This window comes from Hibiscus syriacus, unplaced genomic scaffold, assembly GCF_006381635.1.
Source record: "Hibiscus syriacus cultivar Baekdansim isolate YM2019G1 unplaced genomic scaffold, ASM638163v2 tig00116980_pilon, whole genome shotgun sequence".
NCBI lineage: Eukaryota > Viridiplantae > Streptophyta > Magnoliopsida > Malvales > Malvaceae > Hibiscus > Hibiscus syriacus.
In genome coordinates this window covers 188,235-206,805 of record NW_024063503.1, presented here as the reverse complement: position 1 = coordinate 206,805, position 18,571 = coordinate 188,235, and the positions used below count along the sequence as shown (strand labels likewise).

Genomic DNA, 18,571 nt, shown 5'->3' with positions numbered 1-18,571 from the left:
AAATAAGCATGTGCCGTAAAAACGTTTTATTTCTCCATAACCCTTAAGGCAGATGAACATCCATAATGCTCACAATACAACATTCGAGATATTAACCTCAGATGGAGATGCTATATGGGACTCCCTTCCCAGTGACCCCAGGCTCGGAGAACGGCTTCAAAAACTCGTATGGCACAATCCCGGCACCATTTCTGTTCTTCAAATCCTGGTTTGCATTCCTTTCATCAATAATTCCTTCAAGCTCCATTAACCTCCCATTGAACTTTTCAAATGCTGCTTTGATCACAGGATTGTCAGCCCAAGCCAACTCCGTCTTTTCTCCCAAGTACTCCTCATCTGGAGAATGATTCGATAACACATCCAAAATTGCCATCACTGTAGCAGCTTGAATCTGTGAAGGGAAGCACTTTAGGAGTAAAGCTTCAGGTTTCTTCATGAAGAGTTCCCAGTCTTTTTCGGTTGCGTCTTCGGTTGGCATATTCTTTCGAGCAATTGTTGGCCTATTGGGGAAGTAACCGGCATATGTATATTGTCCAAAGTTGACGGATGCATGATGACCCGAGGTTACCCAAGCGATGGTTGTAACGATCTGGATCAAGTCTTCTGGTGTTTTGAGGACAGGCCACCATGGTTCATCTTTCTTGTCACCGTGCCCGACCTCACGAATTTCTGTCCACCATGCTTGAAGTTCTTCGTCCGACTCCACTATACATGCATCCGGATAGTAATGGTTCACATAATCAGAAAACCATTCTTTGAGAATATCCCAGAGTGCAAGTCCATCGTTGGCAAGAGGGTAATCCTTGATCGCTAACCTCAGGCCATGAGGAGCTTCAGGATCTTCAACAGCCAACCCCCTAGGAAGGAAGAAAATTGTGAATATTTAATTTACGAAAATTTCAAAGAATATTTATCTTGAAAACCAACGACAATACCTGCTAATCAAGTCTGCAGGTAACGCTTGATGATCAAATCGCCATTGAAGGTCATAAGCAACAGAACTAAGCTCGATAGAGTACTTGCCAGGGCTGAAGGAGGTCTCAATGATCCCATCAGCACTGATAAGATACTCTCGAGCTAGTGCATTGATTTCCATTGTGTAACGGAAATGGGGATGGAGCAATCTGTAGATTGGATGCATTTCACTGAGCTGTCGATTAGTGGCAATTATATAAGGTTCGGTACAAGCGTGTGTTCTTAACCTGCAGTACAAATCAAAAAGTTACTTGTAACTCGAATTCATCAGACAGATTTATGAAGAAACTTTGTATTATTTCAGGCTTCGAAATATGTACCAGTGACTAACAAGCTGATGATAGCCCGAATCATGAGCAAGCACGTGAGCTTTTGCAAGCCTCCAAAGCCAGACACCAGAACTATGCCAAGCCGGCGTATGTACATCCCTCCACTGTGGCTTCCCATCCATAGGCGGTCGAGTTAGCTCGATGGCCACTGGCCTCAGGGTCTCATCAGGACCTAGGAAAAATAGTGATCGCGACCCATATAATGTTGTCCCGGGAAGCTCTCTCACTTTCTTCACATATGGTAGTAACAAGTCATGGTAATCCAGGACGAACAACTTTTTTTGTTTCAAGGCCTACACATGAATACAATATAGTAACTCATTCAAAAACATCGTTTCTCTGTGTGAACTTTTGAATGAAGATAATGGACTAGTTTGGTACCTCTTCCACTGTCATGTATCCTCCTATTTGACGCTCCACCAGCTCTTTGGTGATCGCAGATACCGGATCTCCGTAGATTTCAGGATCAAGATTGCTCTTCAATGGCCATTCCTATAGTTTTTTTTTTGGGTGGGGCGGGGGAGGGGAACTGTCAGTCCAAAATTAGGAAGAATTTGAAACTATTTTTCCAGTAATTTTTATAAATATCACACCGTGACCAAACGAAGAGCATATGGGTTGATCCCGGCAAGCGTCTGTCGAGCAAATTCCTCATCCCTAAACCAGAAAAATTTGTCACCTTCAAAAAATTAAAAAAAAAAAAGATAATTAGCAATTGCCTAAATAATCACTGCAAAACTAAAATAAATCAACGGAATTAGCAAATTAAATTGTGTGTGAGAGAGATGAGCTCACGATTCATAGTCTCCGGCGTTTCAAAGCGCAAGGCATTGTTGTCAGAAATGACCTTGAGTAGTCTAGGGAGAACTGTTTTCCACAAATTTTTTCCGTCCATGTTAGGCAAGCGAATCCCCTCATTGAACAACTGATCGATTGCTGTGAAGTACGGAAATTCAAGCTCCTTGTCTACAATCGCCGTCTGCAGCGATGGGACCACAGCATGAAACACCGAGTACAGCGTCTTTGCCGAGAAGGTCATTTGCTTCACCTCCGCGAAGCACTCATCCCTTGGCACGTAAAATATGTTGATCTTCTTCTCCGAATCAGGATCTGCAATTATTAACTTATTTAATTACTTTGATAATAATATGATTTCATCCTATAAATAATTAATTGTTTGATGTCACCTACAAATATAATTATATACTTCTTTATAATTTAAATATAATTAAATAATTTTTTTAAAAAAATACTCTTTATAATTATATAACTTCTTTATTTAAAAAATCATTTTTAACAACTAATTTTTAAAGACAAGTAGATTAATTTTTAGTTATTTATTAACACGAAACTTTTAAGAAAATAATTAGCACGTGATGTAAAGTTTAATGTCACATAAAATGATTTAAGCGTGATGTCATAAGTAAATAGCAGTATTAGTCTATAATGGGAATGGGTCGGGTCTGGTCGGGTCGGGTTTTTGGTCCACCCGACCCAACCTGAGAACAAAGAGTCCTCCTCCCGAGATCTTACCTGACCCGACCAAAATAAAGATTTAATCCGACCCGACTTGACCAGAAATAATAAAAAATATTATTTTTATTTAATAAAAATAATGACTTAATTAAAAAATATAATAATATATAGAGAGATATTATTATAATTATTTCTAAATATATAAGATAAAATTATATATTTTTTTTTTGTCGGGTCGGATCGGATATTTTTCACCCTAAATTCAAACTCGAACTTTTTTTTAAAAAACCCTACCCAATCGGGTCGGGTCGAGTCCCATGCCAATCCCTAGTCTATACTAGCATAAATAAATAGAATAATTAAGAAAATACAATTTTTCTTTAAATTTAATGTTTTTAGTCTAATTCTTAAATTTTATTTTAATCCATATTAGTGCTTAAATTTAATACTTTTTCAACAGAATCCCTGTATTTTGTTCTGATTCATATTTAACCTTAAATGATAACTTTTTTTATTTTAATTTAGTATCACTTATTTTATCTCATAATTAAAGTGATAAGATGATGCTATTGAATTGGCACGGGTTTCACAACCTTTGGATAATGAACGCTACAATCATGATAAAATTGATAGTTTATTGTGATAATCATAAATTAATTTTATTTACAAAGCTTACGAACCATAAATTCGATAGTCGATTAAATTACCTGTTTTGCAGCGGGGACGACCAGTCCGACACCGTCTAGGATAAGGTAATTCTTTATTACCGCCGAGCACGGGTCTCTTTTTATTCGGATCAGAATCGGGGTCGCCGAGATCGTTGTAAACATCATAATCGTATATCCTCTCAAATGACTTGCGCTGTCCCATGCCGTTCCCTCTCAATGCCTCCAGCTCTTCGATCCTCAGTCGGTTCAATCCGCTCGGTGTTTGTGACGGCAAGTACGACTGTATTATTATGCCAAAATATATAAACAACAACAGCAAATCAAGCGATTACTATGTTATTGGCCTTCGCCAGTGACATGCGGTGTAGTGTCTAAATCCTTACGGGGACCATTCTAGCTACAGAATCTAGTGATTTTAATGGAGCACATTCCTATTTTGATTTTTGTGGTCATGTTAGTATTTTGTTTATTATAATAAATAATAGGGTAAAGTATATAAATGGTCCCCCATTTATAGGATCATGTTTTATTGAACCTCTTAACTATTAAAAATTACAAAATGATCCATCGACTTTAGGGAGTTACTTTGTTGAGTCCATTGTCTATTAAAATTTATAAAATGGTCAACTAACTATTCATTATGTTTCAAACTCGTCCTTTTTCGTTAAAAATTTAACAGTAGTCTAAGTTGTACGTTAACATGTTTACTGAGATATGATAAAATCTGATCTCAATGACTATCATATCTCAGCCAACATGTTAATGTCAAACTCATATGATCGTTAATTTTTAACAGAAAATGACGAGTTTAAAGCATAATGAATAGTCGAGTGACCATTTTGTAACTTTTAAAAGTCGAGACTCAACAAAGTAACTCCCTATAGTTGAGGGATCATTTTGTAACTTTTAATAGTCGAGGGACTCAATAAAATAACTCTAAATAGTTGAGGAACTATTTTGTAATTTTTAATAGGTGAGAGACTTAATTAAATACTATTCCATAGTCGGGGACCATTTGTGTATTTTACCCTAAATAACAAATAGAATGATTTAAAAGGAGAAAGGACGAACGTAGAAGAAATTGTAACCTTGTGAGTGAAAAAGACTCGCTTTTGGGGATTGTCGAACTTGGAGTGAATCCAAGAGTTACAGCTGACGGTAATAGGATCGGAGTCTTGGAAGCCGTCGAGCACGATATCCGTCAAGAACATCTCTCTGTGATGCTCGTTCTCCACCACGACGGCGCCTAATTCTCCAAAGTCGGGACCAACCGTGAAATCCGCCTCGTACGTCACATCTTCGTCGTGTTGTTTCACTAGATGTGCGTAAGCTTTGATTGTCTGCTTCTCTTGTCCCGTTTCTGCATGCGCAAATTCCAGCGGTGAGCAGCCACGTTAGCTTCGGTAATTAATCAACTCAACTGTCCTCTTCAAAACTTCTTCGTCTTGTTATCATTTTTTTCTTGCTAGTTATCAAATGATACCATTTTCTTTTTGAAAATTATCAAAGGATTGAAAGAGTATGAACCCCATCTCTCTTGAAAATTCTAAAGTTTGTCTCAGTTGGTAAGAGCGTAAGATTCTTAACCTTGTGGTCGTGAGATTGAATATCACGGTGGACAATTCATAATTCTGACTGTCGGAGGTCTCCCACGGAAACTGCTCTCAATCTGACGGTGGGAACAACCTACTATTCTATCTCCTCTTATCTCATTATATATGAGAATAGGGTCAGTTAATTTTTTTATTGTTTTGACTAAAGCAGACCTACCTAGGTCGCACATTTAATTTTGATAGGTGAGTTTCCCAACGAAAATTTTTTGTATTCACAATTACTAAAACTCGAGACATATTTAAACGAAATCAATGTACTTATCACTTAAATCAACCTCGTTAATTATATCCTTCATAATAATAAACAACATAAAATATGAAATAAGTTGTATAATACAATCATACTTTTTCAATAATTAATCATTGTAAAAACTAATTTAAGATAAAATCAGTATAAATCACAACTATACAAAAAAATAATTAATCAAATCAACTGTCCTCTTCAAAACTTCTGTCTTTTTATCATTTTTTTCTTGATAGTTATCAAATGATACTATTTTCTTTTTGAAAATTATGAAATGATTGAAAGGGTATGGACCATCTCTCTTGAAAATTATAAAGTTTTGTATCATTTAAATATATATATATATATTTATAATTATAATTAATGGTTTATTATATACATTTATATAAAATTTTATGTCCATTCTTAGTATTTTTTTTTGTCGTCTTTTCGGTTTTTAAGGTTTTATTTTGATTAAAACGGATCTATCTGGGTCGCACACTTAGCTTTGGTAGGTGTATCTCCCAGCGGGGATTTTTTGTATTCACATGACTCAAACTCGAGATCTGCTTAAACAGAATCAAACTACTTATCACTTGAACTAATTCTGTTATTTTATACTTCACATTAACTATAATAAACAACATAAAATATGAAATAAGTTGTATAACACAATCGTACTTTTTCGATATTTAATCATTATAACAAATAATTTAAGATAAAATCAGTATAAACCACAACTATACACAAAAAATTGATTAATCAAATAATAAAAATATTAAATCAATAGATATATAGCACAATCATAATATAAAAATAATAAAATGAGACACGGATAAATAAATAATCACGAAATAGATGTCAAAATGTATAGAAAATACATCAACTCACAAAAGAATTATATAATTTTATGACATTATATCTATAATAATTTTATTAAAAAAACTAAGGTAATATTAAAATTATTTGAGACGTTTTTTTAAAAAAAAATTCTCTCTTCATCTTCTATCGTTTCTTCATTTATCCAAACGTTTTAGGTAGGGTTAAAATAATATGACACAGATTACGAGTTATTCGAGATGACTTTCAAAATTTGGTCAATTCTCAAATTGAATCAATTTAACTCAAAGCTCGAACTCGACTCAAATTCTTAATGAACAAAAAAACTACTTAATAATTGACTCAAAAAATAATATATTAAATTTTTAGATTTTTAAATTAAATTATTAATAATATTAAAATTTATATGTTGTTCTTATTTAAAAAAATACAATATAGACTTCCATATACTTAAGGTTCAGATTCGAACTTTGAGCTTCAGTCAAGCTAAGACTGAGCATATTATAAGTTAAAGTTTTTCGAGTTTGAGTTGAGCTTGAAAATTTTAAACTCGTAAGTTTTTTAATTGAATCGAATTAAATTTTACATTTTTCGAGTCGAGTCAAGCTCAACATTACTCGAACTAGACTTCTCTAGTTTTAGGGCAAAAGGAGAGAAAAAGGATTAAGTGTCCGTTTCTCAAGGCATCTTATCAGTTTATGTCCTAACAAGACATCTTATGTTTTTTATACTAGTATCAATTGCTAATTAAATTTATTATAAAAACGAATTCAATATAAATTTAACTGATGAATAATTAAATTGTATTATAAAATTTAATAAATATTATCATAAAAATATTTTAAATATTTTTATATAACTATAATTGTTGAACAAAATAATTAAAATTATTTTTTATTAATAAAAATAATTTTTAATCATTTGACATTAGACATTTACAATCACAGTGTTCACCGCACTTAAACTTAAATTTTTAAAAATAACGATAATTCATTTATCATCGCTTAAAATAGAACATATGACCGATGAATATTTAGGCATTCCTTTTTGTCGCTATGTATACAATCATTTGTAAATTTATTTTTTAAATATATTTTATATAAATATAACGAAATATGATAAAACAATCCCGTATGGTTGTCCAGCTCCAAAATTATAGTTACTTTTAGGTCAAATATATATAAATATTAATCTGTAAAGTAAAAAAAAACTGTGAAATTATGCTCATTACTTACTGGGGTCAAGCTCGGCACTAACGAGCTCCAAGAGAAGTGATTTACCGAGCAAATCCTGTATATCATCTAGCCCTCTTTGGAACCCTAAGTTTGTTATGAGACCACCGACGGTTTGTCTAACTGACACGGAAGCTTTCACGGCGGCGGAAGGAGCATCTACGGCCTCAGTAACAGCGGAACTCTCTACCGACGCTTTGATTTTGTTGGGAACAAACCTTGCTTTAAAACCTTTGCCTTTCTTCCTCAACGAAGAAGAAGAAGAAGAAGAAGAAGAAGGCTTGTACTGGTTCAAAGGGGGAAAAGCAAAGGTAGTCCCATGTAGGAATGGCTTATGCAATGGCAGGGATTTGTTAGTGGTGGGATGGTGAACGTGTGTCTTCAACATTTCCGGAGATTCGAGAGATCCAGATAGATGAATCTAAGGTTGTAGTTGCAGAAACCCTAATCGGTGCCGTTTTATATATAGATGGAGAAGCAGGTCATGCATATACAATTATTTGTTTATTTCTTTATCACAATTATTTCATGGGGATCTTGATTTCATCTTCTTCTTCTTTTGATTGTACGTTTTGTTTATTATTGTGATAGTGACGAATCAATGAAGAGATATCTTAAGCTTATCTCTGAAACACAGCACGTGAAAAATGAACCCTAATGAATGAGGGGCCTTCTCTGATTGACGTGTTCATTTAACCTAATATGTTGGCCACAATGTATACAACAAAACAAAAAATAATAATTTTAATCGACTTTTAACGAAACATGAGCATTTAACTAAATATGAAGTCTCTTACCACAACTAGGCACTGATTGATTCCAATTATGATAAGAATGTTAATGTAAATGTGTAGGGTGTTCATTTTTTTTGGTTTTAATCGAATTAATCGATCGAATTGAATTAGTTCGATTAATTTGATCGGGCATCAAATTAATTCGGTCAAGAAACGGTTAACATATTTTTTAATCATCGGTTAATGTTTAATTCGGTTTGCCGAATTAATTGAAATTATTAAATATTATATATATTAAATATATAATTTAAACTCAAACTCATTAAGAATTAAGACTCAATTATTTTTTAACCACACTAAATTCATTAAATTATCATACATAATTAAAATTTTAACCCAAATAAAAAATATTGTTATTATATTCAAATTAATCTAATTAAATAGATTATAAAAAAAATTGGTTAATTCGATTAACCGACTGAAATAACCGAACTTTGTTCGGTTCGGTTAACTGTTAAAAAAATTTGATTAATTCAATTAATGAAAATTCGGTTCGGTCGGTAACCGAATTAACCGTTTGAACACTCTTATAAATGTGTATTAAATAATCTATTTTTTGTGTATTTTAATGATATAATATTGCTGGTTTTATACATTGTATTTTTTTAATAATGTAAAGCATAGTATTTTGTTTATTGTTTAGTTTAATTAGTCATATAATTATAATAAAATCAGGAAAATATACTTATTATTATTAGTCCCGTAGAAGAATTGAACGAATACGAACGGGGTATGTTCATATTCGTTCATTTAACTTTAATCGAACAAATGAACGAACAAAAAAATTTACATTCGTGTTCGTTCGTTAAGAAATGTAGATTGTTCGTGTTCGTTCATTTAAATGATAAACGAACACAAAAGAATGAACGGAAACGAAAACAATAAATGAACATAAACGAATTTGCACAAACATAACAAATGAACAAAATCGAACATAATAAATGAACGTAAACAAACATAAACAACAACAATAACCACACAAAAATTTTTTATTCATTAATATAACTTACAACATCAGAATTAAAATTATTTGGGTTTTAAATGGGTATGGTTTCTATTTTCTTTTATTGATTTGAGTTTAAATTTATTTGGGTTTTAAATATAAATGATTCGATCTTAATATTTTAAATGGTTATGGAGATTGGGCTGAATATAAATGAACGAACATAAATGAATGAACATAAACAAATGAATTATTAAACGTTCACGAACGTAAATGAACAAACAAGACATTTGTTCATGTTCGTTCATTCAGTTAAACGAACATAAAATATTATTCATATTCGTTCGTTTAATAAATAAAGGAACATAAACGAACTTCCTGTCAAACGGTTCATAAACAGTTTGTTGAACGTTCGGTTCAATTTACAGTCCTAATTATTATAAAGTAAAAGCTAAACTACATTAAATATAAGTGAATTTTAAGTTGTGAATAATTTGTCATTTAACTCTTTAAACTATTTAAATTTTAGTTTTGAGTCTAATTAGGGTACTAAATCGTTTAGTCGTTGACGGTACGATGATATGCTCATTTATTTTTCATAAATTTTAACGTGTATATCGATTTTGTTATTGAAGATTAAAATACTTCAATTTTTCATAAAACATATATGTTAGCTAGAAATGGGGAGGCGAAGGGTCGTGGCACAAACAAAGGCTCCGGTGCAAGTGCAATGGTGGTCTCAGTCTCGGCAAACATGGCCGGTTGATCGGAAGTCCCAGGACCATCCTGTTTTAGTGGACAATATCAGTAAGAGGATCATTCATTCAACACTGAAGGAAGCTTTCTCCGTCTATGACGAAGTGTTAGATGTTTTCATGGCATGCAATAATCCAAAAAGGTCTGGAAAAAGACAACCTTTGCCTTCGTGAGATTTAAGAAATCGATTGTAGCTAATGGTGCAATAGAAATGGGAGATGGGAGACTGATGGACCATCAGTGTTACAATTTTCTTCCAAAGACGAGTTAACACGTTGCTGGAACAGAAGAGATGAAATGCTACGTCTCTGGTTTGATGAGCTTGAGTTATTAGAGGTAGGGGTGTAAACGAGTCAAGTTGAACTCGAGTATTGCTGAGCTCGACTTAACTCGACTCGAAAACTCGATAGTTTAAAATTTTTAAGCTCGATTCGAACTCGAAATCCTAAACTGAAGCTCTTGAACAGCTCGAAAAAGCTCGAAATGAAAAAAAAATCTTAAACTTAACTAGATTGAATGAAGCCTCAAACTCGAACCTGAATCTTAAATACATGAAAGTCTTACTCTATTTTTTAAAAAAATCAACACATAAATGTTAATATTATTAATAATTTATTTTTTTTAAAAATAAAATATTAGTATATTATATTTTCGAGCTGCTCATGAGTTTTCGAGTCGAGTATCAAGTAGCTCGTTTCGGCTCGTTAAGAATTCGAGTCGAGCTCGAGCTCGAGTCGAGTCCATTCGATCCGATTATTTATTGAGCCTTGACCGAATCGATCTCGAGTAGCTCGCGATCTGTCTCGTCTCATTTACAGCCCTAATTAGAGGATATGACGGTAAACGTTAGATTAAGCTACGGGTTCTATCAAAAGATGTCCCACTTCATGTTTGGAATGAAAAATTCTTTAGAGCACTTTGAAGCTGGTGGGGATCGATTTTAAAGATAAACGATAAAATCATCAACTGATCTCACTGAAGAACAATATTTTTTTAATTACAGAAGTCACTCAATATGAATTTTTGTATGTAATTATTTTCAAGGATTACAAAATTTTTACGACAATATAAAGATTTTTTTAATATAATAATTTACTATAAAATATTAAATTTCTTATTATAATATTTTTAAAACATTCTCGAGTAATTACTAATTTATTTATAATATTTAAAAAGAAATAGATTGAAAAAGTATTTCATAAGTTTAAATACTAAATCACTTTAGTAAAATTAAAAACTCAAATCTTAATATTTATGAAAAAATTAAATTAGACTGAATATATCACCATCACCTCTCCAATACCAATATATAGAATGGAGGGTCATTGCGCCTTCCCAATAATGGTCCTAACTCCCAAGACTATTTTTTTTTTGTCCCTTGTTCCCATATGTAATGAGGTAAGGGGGAGGTAAGATAGTAGGCTGCCCCCAACACTAGGGGGAAAGCAGCTTCCGTAGGAGCCATCCGAATTATGAAATGCCCTTCATGGGACTCGATCCCATGACCTCAAGATTAAGAACATTGTGCTCTACCAACTCCCAAGACTATAAATGGCTTAAAAAAATATATCTTATTATTCACTAATAATCGTTTTATTTTATATTTTAAATATACATTTCGTTAAGCAAATGGCTCGACTCATTCTCTTGTTCAATAGGCTACTTCTAATAATAGTTCGATTTCTTCTAATGTTGAATGCCCATATTTCTTTCGGACTCTGTAATTAATGACACTATTATGATTAATTTATGCAATCTTCCATTAAAAAATAGATAACTAAAAAGGACAAATAAACTTTAAATACTCAAAATATCATTAAACCTTTAAATTATTCAGTATAGTACGGGACAAAATATAAAAATCTAAATTATTACGATTTTCTTTTGAGTGTATTGCTTTATGAGTTGGAACGCTTTTGGATTTGTGTTACTTGAATTAATGTGTCGTTTAATTAATTGATTAAAAATTAAATATTAAATTTAAATTATGTTTTTTGATAAATAAATTGTTGGTTTTGGATTCGAGTACTATAAATATAAAGTACGTGAACATTCAATATCAAATAAATAAAAATTATCTTTAAATAAATATTATATTTTATTTACTATCCATTCTACAATATTCTGTGCTGCATTGTATAATATTTTCAAATCGATATTTAACATTTTTGTTTGAACTAAAAATGTTATTTTCTTCGTAATATTTTCGATTGTTAACTGAAAATGTTAGAAAAAAATTAATATTTTAGGTTATGTCTAATCAAAAATGTAATTTATATATATATTCGGTTACTCTCACTTTACTCCGTTCTTTAACCTTAAATTAAATTGTCGTATCAAAGAAGTAGCCATATGAATTTTTTAATCTATGTTTGGATTCAGCCCAAAAAATGGGGCCGGGTGTAAAATGAACATGTAATTGCACCATCATGTGAAGGACACTTGACAACAAGCAAGATAGAGCTCTTCAAGTAAATCAAAAAAATTGATCCGAATTATAATATGTGGTTTAATTTAAGTTTTTTTTTAATATAAAACTCGTTTATTCTAAATAAAATATAATTAAAAAATAATAATTCAAATTAAATTTATTTTAAATTTATTAAAATACAATTTCTTTAAATTTTTTGGGGTGAATAGTATATATTTAAATACATTCAATTTCTATTATTTGATAATAAGAATCTCTTAACCATTAAAATCATTTGATTCGTGCATTATAAGACAAATTTAAATAAATGAATTTCTTAAACTAATAATATTTTTATGAATTTAAACTTGTTAATTTGCACTCGATTTAAACTTGAAGCTTAATTTTTTTATGTTGAATTTGGAAAATGATCAACAGTTAAAAACCGTAAAATCAAATCGAATAAAAAATTCCAATTTTTTGTATAATTCGATTTCGATTTTATTTATTAAAAAAACCCTTAATACGATCTAATTCAATAAAATTAGATCGGCGCTGAATCACCAACAAGTGATCTCTCAATATATGGCGGCTTTAACAGCCCATCTGAACTTCCATTTGATGGTACACGTTTATTAGAGGAACTACTTGATAAGGAAATTTTACAAATACCTTTATTAAACACTCACGTCCATGTTCAAATAGCAGCGTCATGGAGAGTTTACAATGGCAAAGAATATAAAGAAGCAATTGCAAGGTTTATTTTTGAATATAAACTAGACCAACATACATGTATAGATATCAGGTGTTGCCTATGATATCCCCTATGAATCTTCCGATCGAGTTAAATGAAGATCCGCCGTCTTTAACAGCCTTCCGAGCCATCCCAGCCATTTCCTTCACTTTCTTCCTAACCTCGCAGCCTTCATCCATGACCGTCCGTACGCCTTCCTCTATCTCTTCCGCCATCACGACTTCACTTGTCCCTCCCTGAAATCCAACTCCATCACCACCGCCAATCCCATCTCCTTCATCAGATATGCATTCAGTTGTTGTTCTGCATACATTGGCCATGTTACTATCGGCACACCACACCACAAGCTCTCGAGGATCGAGTTCCAACCGCAATGAGATACAAACCCTCCGACCGCCTTGTGGCGGAGCACCTCCACCTGCGGTGCCCACCCGCATATCATCCCCTTCTCTTTGATCCTTTCCATGAATCCTTGTGGCAACAATTCCTCGGGATGGTTGTAATGAACAGTTCCTGTAGCATCATTTTGTGGTGGTGGCATGTGGAAGGACCATAAGAACCTATGCCCACTCTTCTCTAGTCCGAGTGCTATTTCTTTCGCTTGGCGTGGTCCATGGCTACCCATGCTTCCGAAGCAAAGATAAACCACTGATGATTCGGGTTGATTGTCGAGCCATTTCATGATCCTGTCGCGTTGGACCTGGTCCAACTCAGGGTGAGGCAAACTTTGGAGGTGAATCACTGGTCCAACTGGATAAATTGGAGGGTTTTGGTTTTGGCTTTGGCCATTGTAAAAACAATTAACAGCATGAGTCTCAAGCTCTTCAAACGTATTTACAATTATTCCATCGGCAAGCCTGAACTTTTCAGCGATCTTGACAAGTGCGGTATAACCTCCGTTCTCGTTGAACACAAACGAAGGCAGAACACGTGAAGGGACAGGATTTACAAAACCCGGGATCAGGTGTTCAAGATCCATGTTTCCGGACTCGGGTTTCGGGTATTCAAATACCGAGCTGTTTTGTCTATGTCGGGTTGGTAGGTACAGCGAGAGGCCAAAGAAGGCAGCATTTGAGGTTAAGTATACATAAGAAGGAATACCCAAATCTGTAGCGATATCAACCATGGGGGAACAAAAGAAATCAAGAACTAATCCTGCAACCCGGACTGAACCCGAATCCGGAACCGAAGTAGATCTCGTGGACATAATATCCCTGACTGCATTTCTAACGGGGACGAAGTAGTTTTGGATGAATTCATAGATAAAGGCTTCTGGTGATAATTTAAAAAGATCAAGTGAGGGAGGATCTACCTGAGGAAGGTGAATTAGACGGATTCGATCGGGTCGGCAAGTAGCAAGCGATTCGGTGTAGGGATCGGGTAAACCCGGAAACCAGTTCATGGAAAGAATAGTGACTGAAATTCGATGATCGAAATGGAGAAGACGCTTTGCGAATTCACCGGTTGAGACCAAGTGGCCGGCTCCTGGTGTTGGAACGAATATCAGCTCTACTTTCTTCATCTCTCACTCACTCGTCTGTTTTATCTTCTATCTTGTTCTGTTCGCTCCTTATCGCATAAATTATCTGTTTTGTCTTCACTTTGGGTAAAGGATCGTAGTCCGGTAGCTCAGGTAGCTTTTTCGTATTAAATGAATTATTCGTATTAAAATAATTGTCTAAACTATATCTTAAAATATATTTTAATGTTTAAATTTTTTTTATTAGATGTTTAAAATTTCAAACATTATATTTTTATATGTTTGGATATTACCTGCCGTTAAATATCTTCGTTAAAAGAAAAGAATTTTTTAAGAATTTATTCAAAAAATATTTAAAAATATTTTTTTATAAAAAAATTCCCAATTTCAAAACAAAAACCCATGTACAACTCCTCTCCCTCTCCCCCTTTTTCAAAAATTGACGGTGATCGACACCGCCACAATCATCATCATTGGCATCGACCTCCGATCAAATTCTTATTGGCATTTTGTCATAAAATGTCACCGTTCGTCGTGGATGAGTATTCTAAGGTTCGTCGGATTTTAAGTCTCCGTCATTATTCTTCGTTAATTCCAATCAATTTCGATGTCCATAAGCCACGTTGCCACCACCATTCGAATCAGCGTGCTATTCCGATCAAAACACAATCGTCTGGCGACAACAATGATGGTTGGAGAAGACCAACGACCGTTTGGGTTAAAAAATTAAAATTGGGAATTTTAGATTTAAGGATTTCAGATGACGGTAGGGACGACGATTGATCAATGGGTGGGTCGCTACGGGTAGGTGACCGTTCGACGATGACGGTGGTGGCCGAAGATGACCGACGATTGATGGGTTGGGTTAAGCAATTTCATGAAATAATACATTTTTAATAATTAATTATAATATAATATCTAATAATTAAATATAATAGATGTTTTTTTAGAAAAAGAAAATTGCAGACAGGTTGGAAACGAATTTGGATAAGCAATGTTCACACCTATATTACCTGTTGAACAAATCTATTTCATATAGCACAACTAAGGTTGAAAATGACCAACTAACATAAATTGAAGCTACTTCTTCCAATTTGGAGAGGGGGAAAATCAAGCGCTAGGGTTGAATCCGGAGGGATTTCTTATGGTTCGATCAATTATTCACAATCCACAACAACTCCAGTAGACTTGGTTTTAGCTAATTCAATAAAGAAAAGAAAAATTCGATGAAATAAATTTTGAAGTATCAGTAAAGTAAAAATCCTCAGGTGGATTATTATATATAAGTATCGGAATATGATTTTATGTTCAGAGATAAACTTATAAAATTTTATGAGAAAAAAAAAAGATTGATAAAAAAACATTTAATTTATATGAAATTTTAAAATTATCAGAAACGGTCATCCCGTCAACTCCATTAGATCTATCCTAAACTACATGTATGGATTTGGTGAGCCATCTAATTGCCATACCTTCTATTTTTATATTGTGAGCACAGGTGCGGATGTACATGGCTCCATATGAGAGTCATTGCACACCTATTATTTAAAAAAATGTTAATTTAGTTTAGTTTACCAATGGGAATAGGAAAAAAATAAGAAAATTACACACCCAAATTTTTTTAGAATCGTGTATTAACATTTTGAACCTAATTTTTCATTTTCTAGATCCGTCACTGTACGCATTACCTTCTAATTATACGTTGTGTCCTACATTAATGGGGTACTTTCTATTGTTCACACGTGCAGGAAATTAATCCTATGGTAAGGGAAGATGATACAGGAATGAAAATGGGATGGAAGATGAGTTTATCCACCTCGTACCCTCAAAACCACTATCGTCTCTCCATGTGTTTCTTGATCACATTCTTTTTAATAATATTATCAAACATTTAGGTTTTAAATTAAAATCATCAAAACTATTTCTATAAAATAAATTTTTACGATATTTTTCTTCATAGTTTTTAAAAGCAATATTGAAGCGAACCCTAATTGTTCCATTTATTATGCGAGTGAAGTAATAAAAATGGTGGGCAGATCCCCCCATGTTTTGTTCTATGGCCCAACTAATCCGAAAAGAATCTAGGGTAAATTATACATTCAGTATCAAAATTATCAATTTTAGTTCATTTTAATATTTAAACTATACAATTAATACTTAAATTATCAATTTTGATTCATTTTAATATCTAAACTACACAATAAAAATTTAACGTTGAATTTTGAAAAAAACTGAAAGTTTAAGTACTAAAACGAATTAAAACCGATAGTTCAAATACTAAACGCGTTAAGTTTTTAACAACGGGATACTGAAATAAACCTTGTTTGTCTGGATTGGCTGCTGGTAATAATCTCCCTCAGGATCCTCATCCCGGGGATTTCCCTTCACTCCAAGACTCATTGAAGAGGAAGACTAAAGGGAGGAAAAAGGACAATGCTGGTTCTTCAAGTAAAACTAAAGTTGTTGATGGTCCCAGGAAAGCTAGAGTTGTTTCTTTGGGGGTGGCCGTGCTATTAAATGAAATAAAGTCAAAAAAGAAAGACCACTTGGAGAAAGCTAAAAACACTGCGATGAATTTGTGTACTGGTGGTGCTGGGCAAGCTATTCTCCTCAATGTTAGTGGGGTTTTGGAACGTGAGGGGATCAATAACCCCCTCAAAAGCTGAAAGTGTTAATAGGTTTGAAAAGTATGATGTAGAGATTATTTGCCTGATGGAAACTCGTATTAGAAGGGATAATGCAACTCATTTCTCCTCTGTTATGTCTGTTGATTGGAATTTCATTGACAACTATGACTTAATTGCTGGGGGCCGTTTGTGGATTTTCTGGAGGAAGCATTTGGTGATATCTGTGCTACGTAAACATGAGCAAGCCATTACTATTTTGGGTTCTGTGGATGGGCATAGGACTGCCATTACTGCTGTATATGGATACAATAATGGTGTTGCCAGGAGGGATCTTTGGGATCATCTTAGCTCTGTTGGGAACGAAATTGGTTCCTCCTCTTAGGTTGTTATCGGGGGGGATTTTAACATCATCGCCAAAGCAGAGGAGAGTTCCGATTTTGATATTATGGGTATTCACTGCACTCTTGATATGAAAGACTTCCAAGACTGCTTGGAGAGCCTTGACCTTATGGATCACCCGTTCCTTGGACCTCTATTCACTTGGTCCAATAAGCAGGAAGATTCGTACTTAGCGCGGAAATTAGACAGGATTCTTGTTAATGACCAATGGTTGTTAGATCATCCTGATTCATTCATTGAGTTTGCTACACAGGGAGTCTCGGATCATTGTCTTGGTTTACTGTGGACTCACAAGGGGGCTTTGGCCAAGAGGCCGAAGCCTTTCAAATTTTTTAATTGCTGGACTGGTCATGAGCTATTTCTGGCTACTGTCCGTGACTCTTGGCAGAGGCACTATGGTGATAACCCCATGATCTGCTTGTTTCTCAAGACGAGGAGACTTAAACCTCTTCTTAAGACATTCAACAAAGAGCATTTTTCTGACATCTCTAGTAGGGTTAGTGGCAAGAGGGTTGAATTGGAACGGGTTCAAATCCTTAACTTAGCTCATCCCGATCGGAGAAATATTGCTGATGAGAGGAGAATACAGGCTGAATTGGTGGATTTGGAGATAGCTGAATCTGATTTTTATAAAAAAAAGGCTAAAGCTCATTGGTTAAAGGAGGGTGATTTGAACACAAGCTTCTTTTTTCAGAGAACTCAAGCAAATAAGAAGCGAAACACTATTAGAACTGTTATGGGTGAGGACGACCAGAGATATGATTCTTTTTGATGAAATGTCTTCTGAGTTAGTGAGATTTTTCACCAATCTCATTGGCTCAGCTGATCCCTTGGTTTCGGGTTTTCCTGCTAATTGTCTGTGTGATTTATTGAAATACTCTCTGCCTGATGGTGCTACTTCCCTCCTCACTAGGGAAGTTAGCGATTTAGAGATCAAGGAGGCCTTATTCATGTAGGGGAAGGATAAAAGTCCAGGTCCTGATGGGTTTACGTCTGGTTTCTTCAAAGCCGATTGGAACATTGTGGACAAGGACTTTATTTCTGCCGTGAGG

The 18,571-nt window shown here is 33.9% G+C and overlaps 2 protein-coding genes across 2 annotated transcripts; both read right to left on the bottom strand.

Moving 5' to 3' along the window:
* Positions 1-11: 11 nt before the first annotated feature.
* On the bottom strand, positions 12-7,759 carry LOC120192787 (linoleate 13S-lipoxygenase 2-1, chloroplastic-like). Its single transcript, XM_039195503.1, has 9 exons — positions 7,360-7,759; positions 4,537-4,808; positions 3,488-3,728; positions 2,100-2,414; positions 1,898-1,983; positions 1,686-1,796; positions 1,296-1,597; positions 936-1,202; positions 12-857 (listed from the first exon to the last, which is right to left on the bottom strand). Exons 1-9 carry the CDS (start codon positions 7,742-7,744, stop codon positions 98-100), a joined length of 2,739 nt encoding a protein of 912 aa, XP_039051434.1. The 5' UTR covers positions 7,745-7,759; the 3' UTR covers positions 12-97.
* Positions 7,760-12,936: 5,177 nt separating this feature from the next.
* LOC120192770 (UDP-glycosyltransferase 71K1-like) lies at positions 12,937-14,614 on the bottom strand. Its single transcript, XM_039195485.1, is given in 2 exon segments — positions 12,937-13,240; positions 13,243-14,614. Coding segments are annotated over 2 exon segments (1,473 nt in total). The 5' UTR covers positions 14,536-14,614; the 3' UTR covers positions 12,937-13,060.
* Between the last annotated feature and the right edge of the window lie 3,957 nt (positions 14,615-18,571).

Coding starts and splice junctions, on each gene's coding strand:
- LOC120192787 (XM_039195503.1), bottom strand. CDS start 7,744: ATGTTGAAGACACACGTTCACCATCCCACCACTAACAAATCCCTGCCA. Junction 1,984..2,099: donor AACGCCGGAGACTATGAATC/GTGAGCTCATCT, acceptor AATTTTTTGAAG/GTGACAAATTTTTCTGGTTT. Junction 1,203..1,295: donor CATCAGCTTGTTAGTCACTG/GTACATATTTCG, acceptor TTTGTACTGCAG/GTTAAGAACACACGCTTGTA.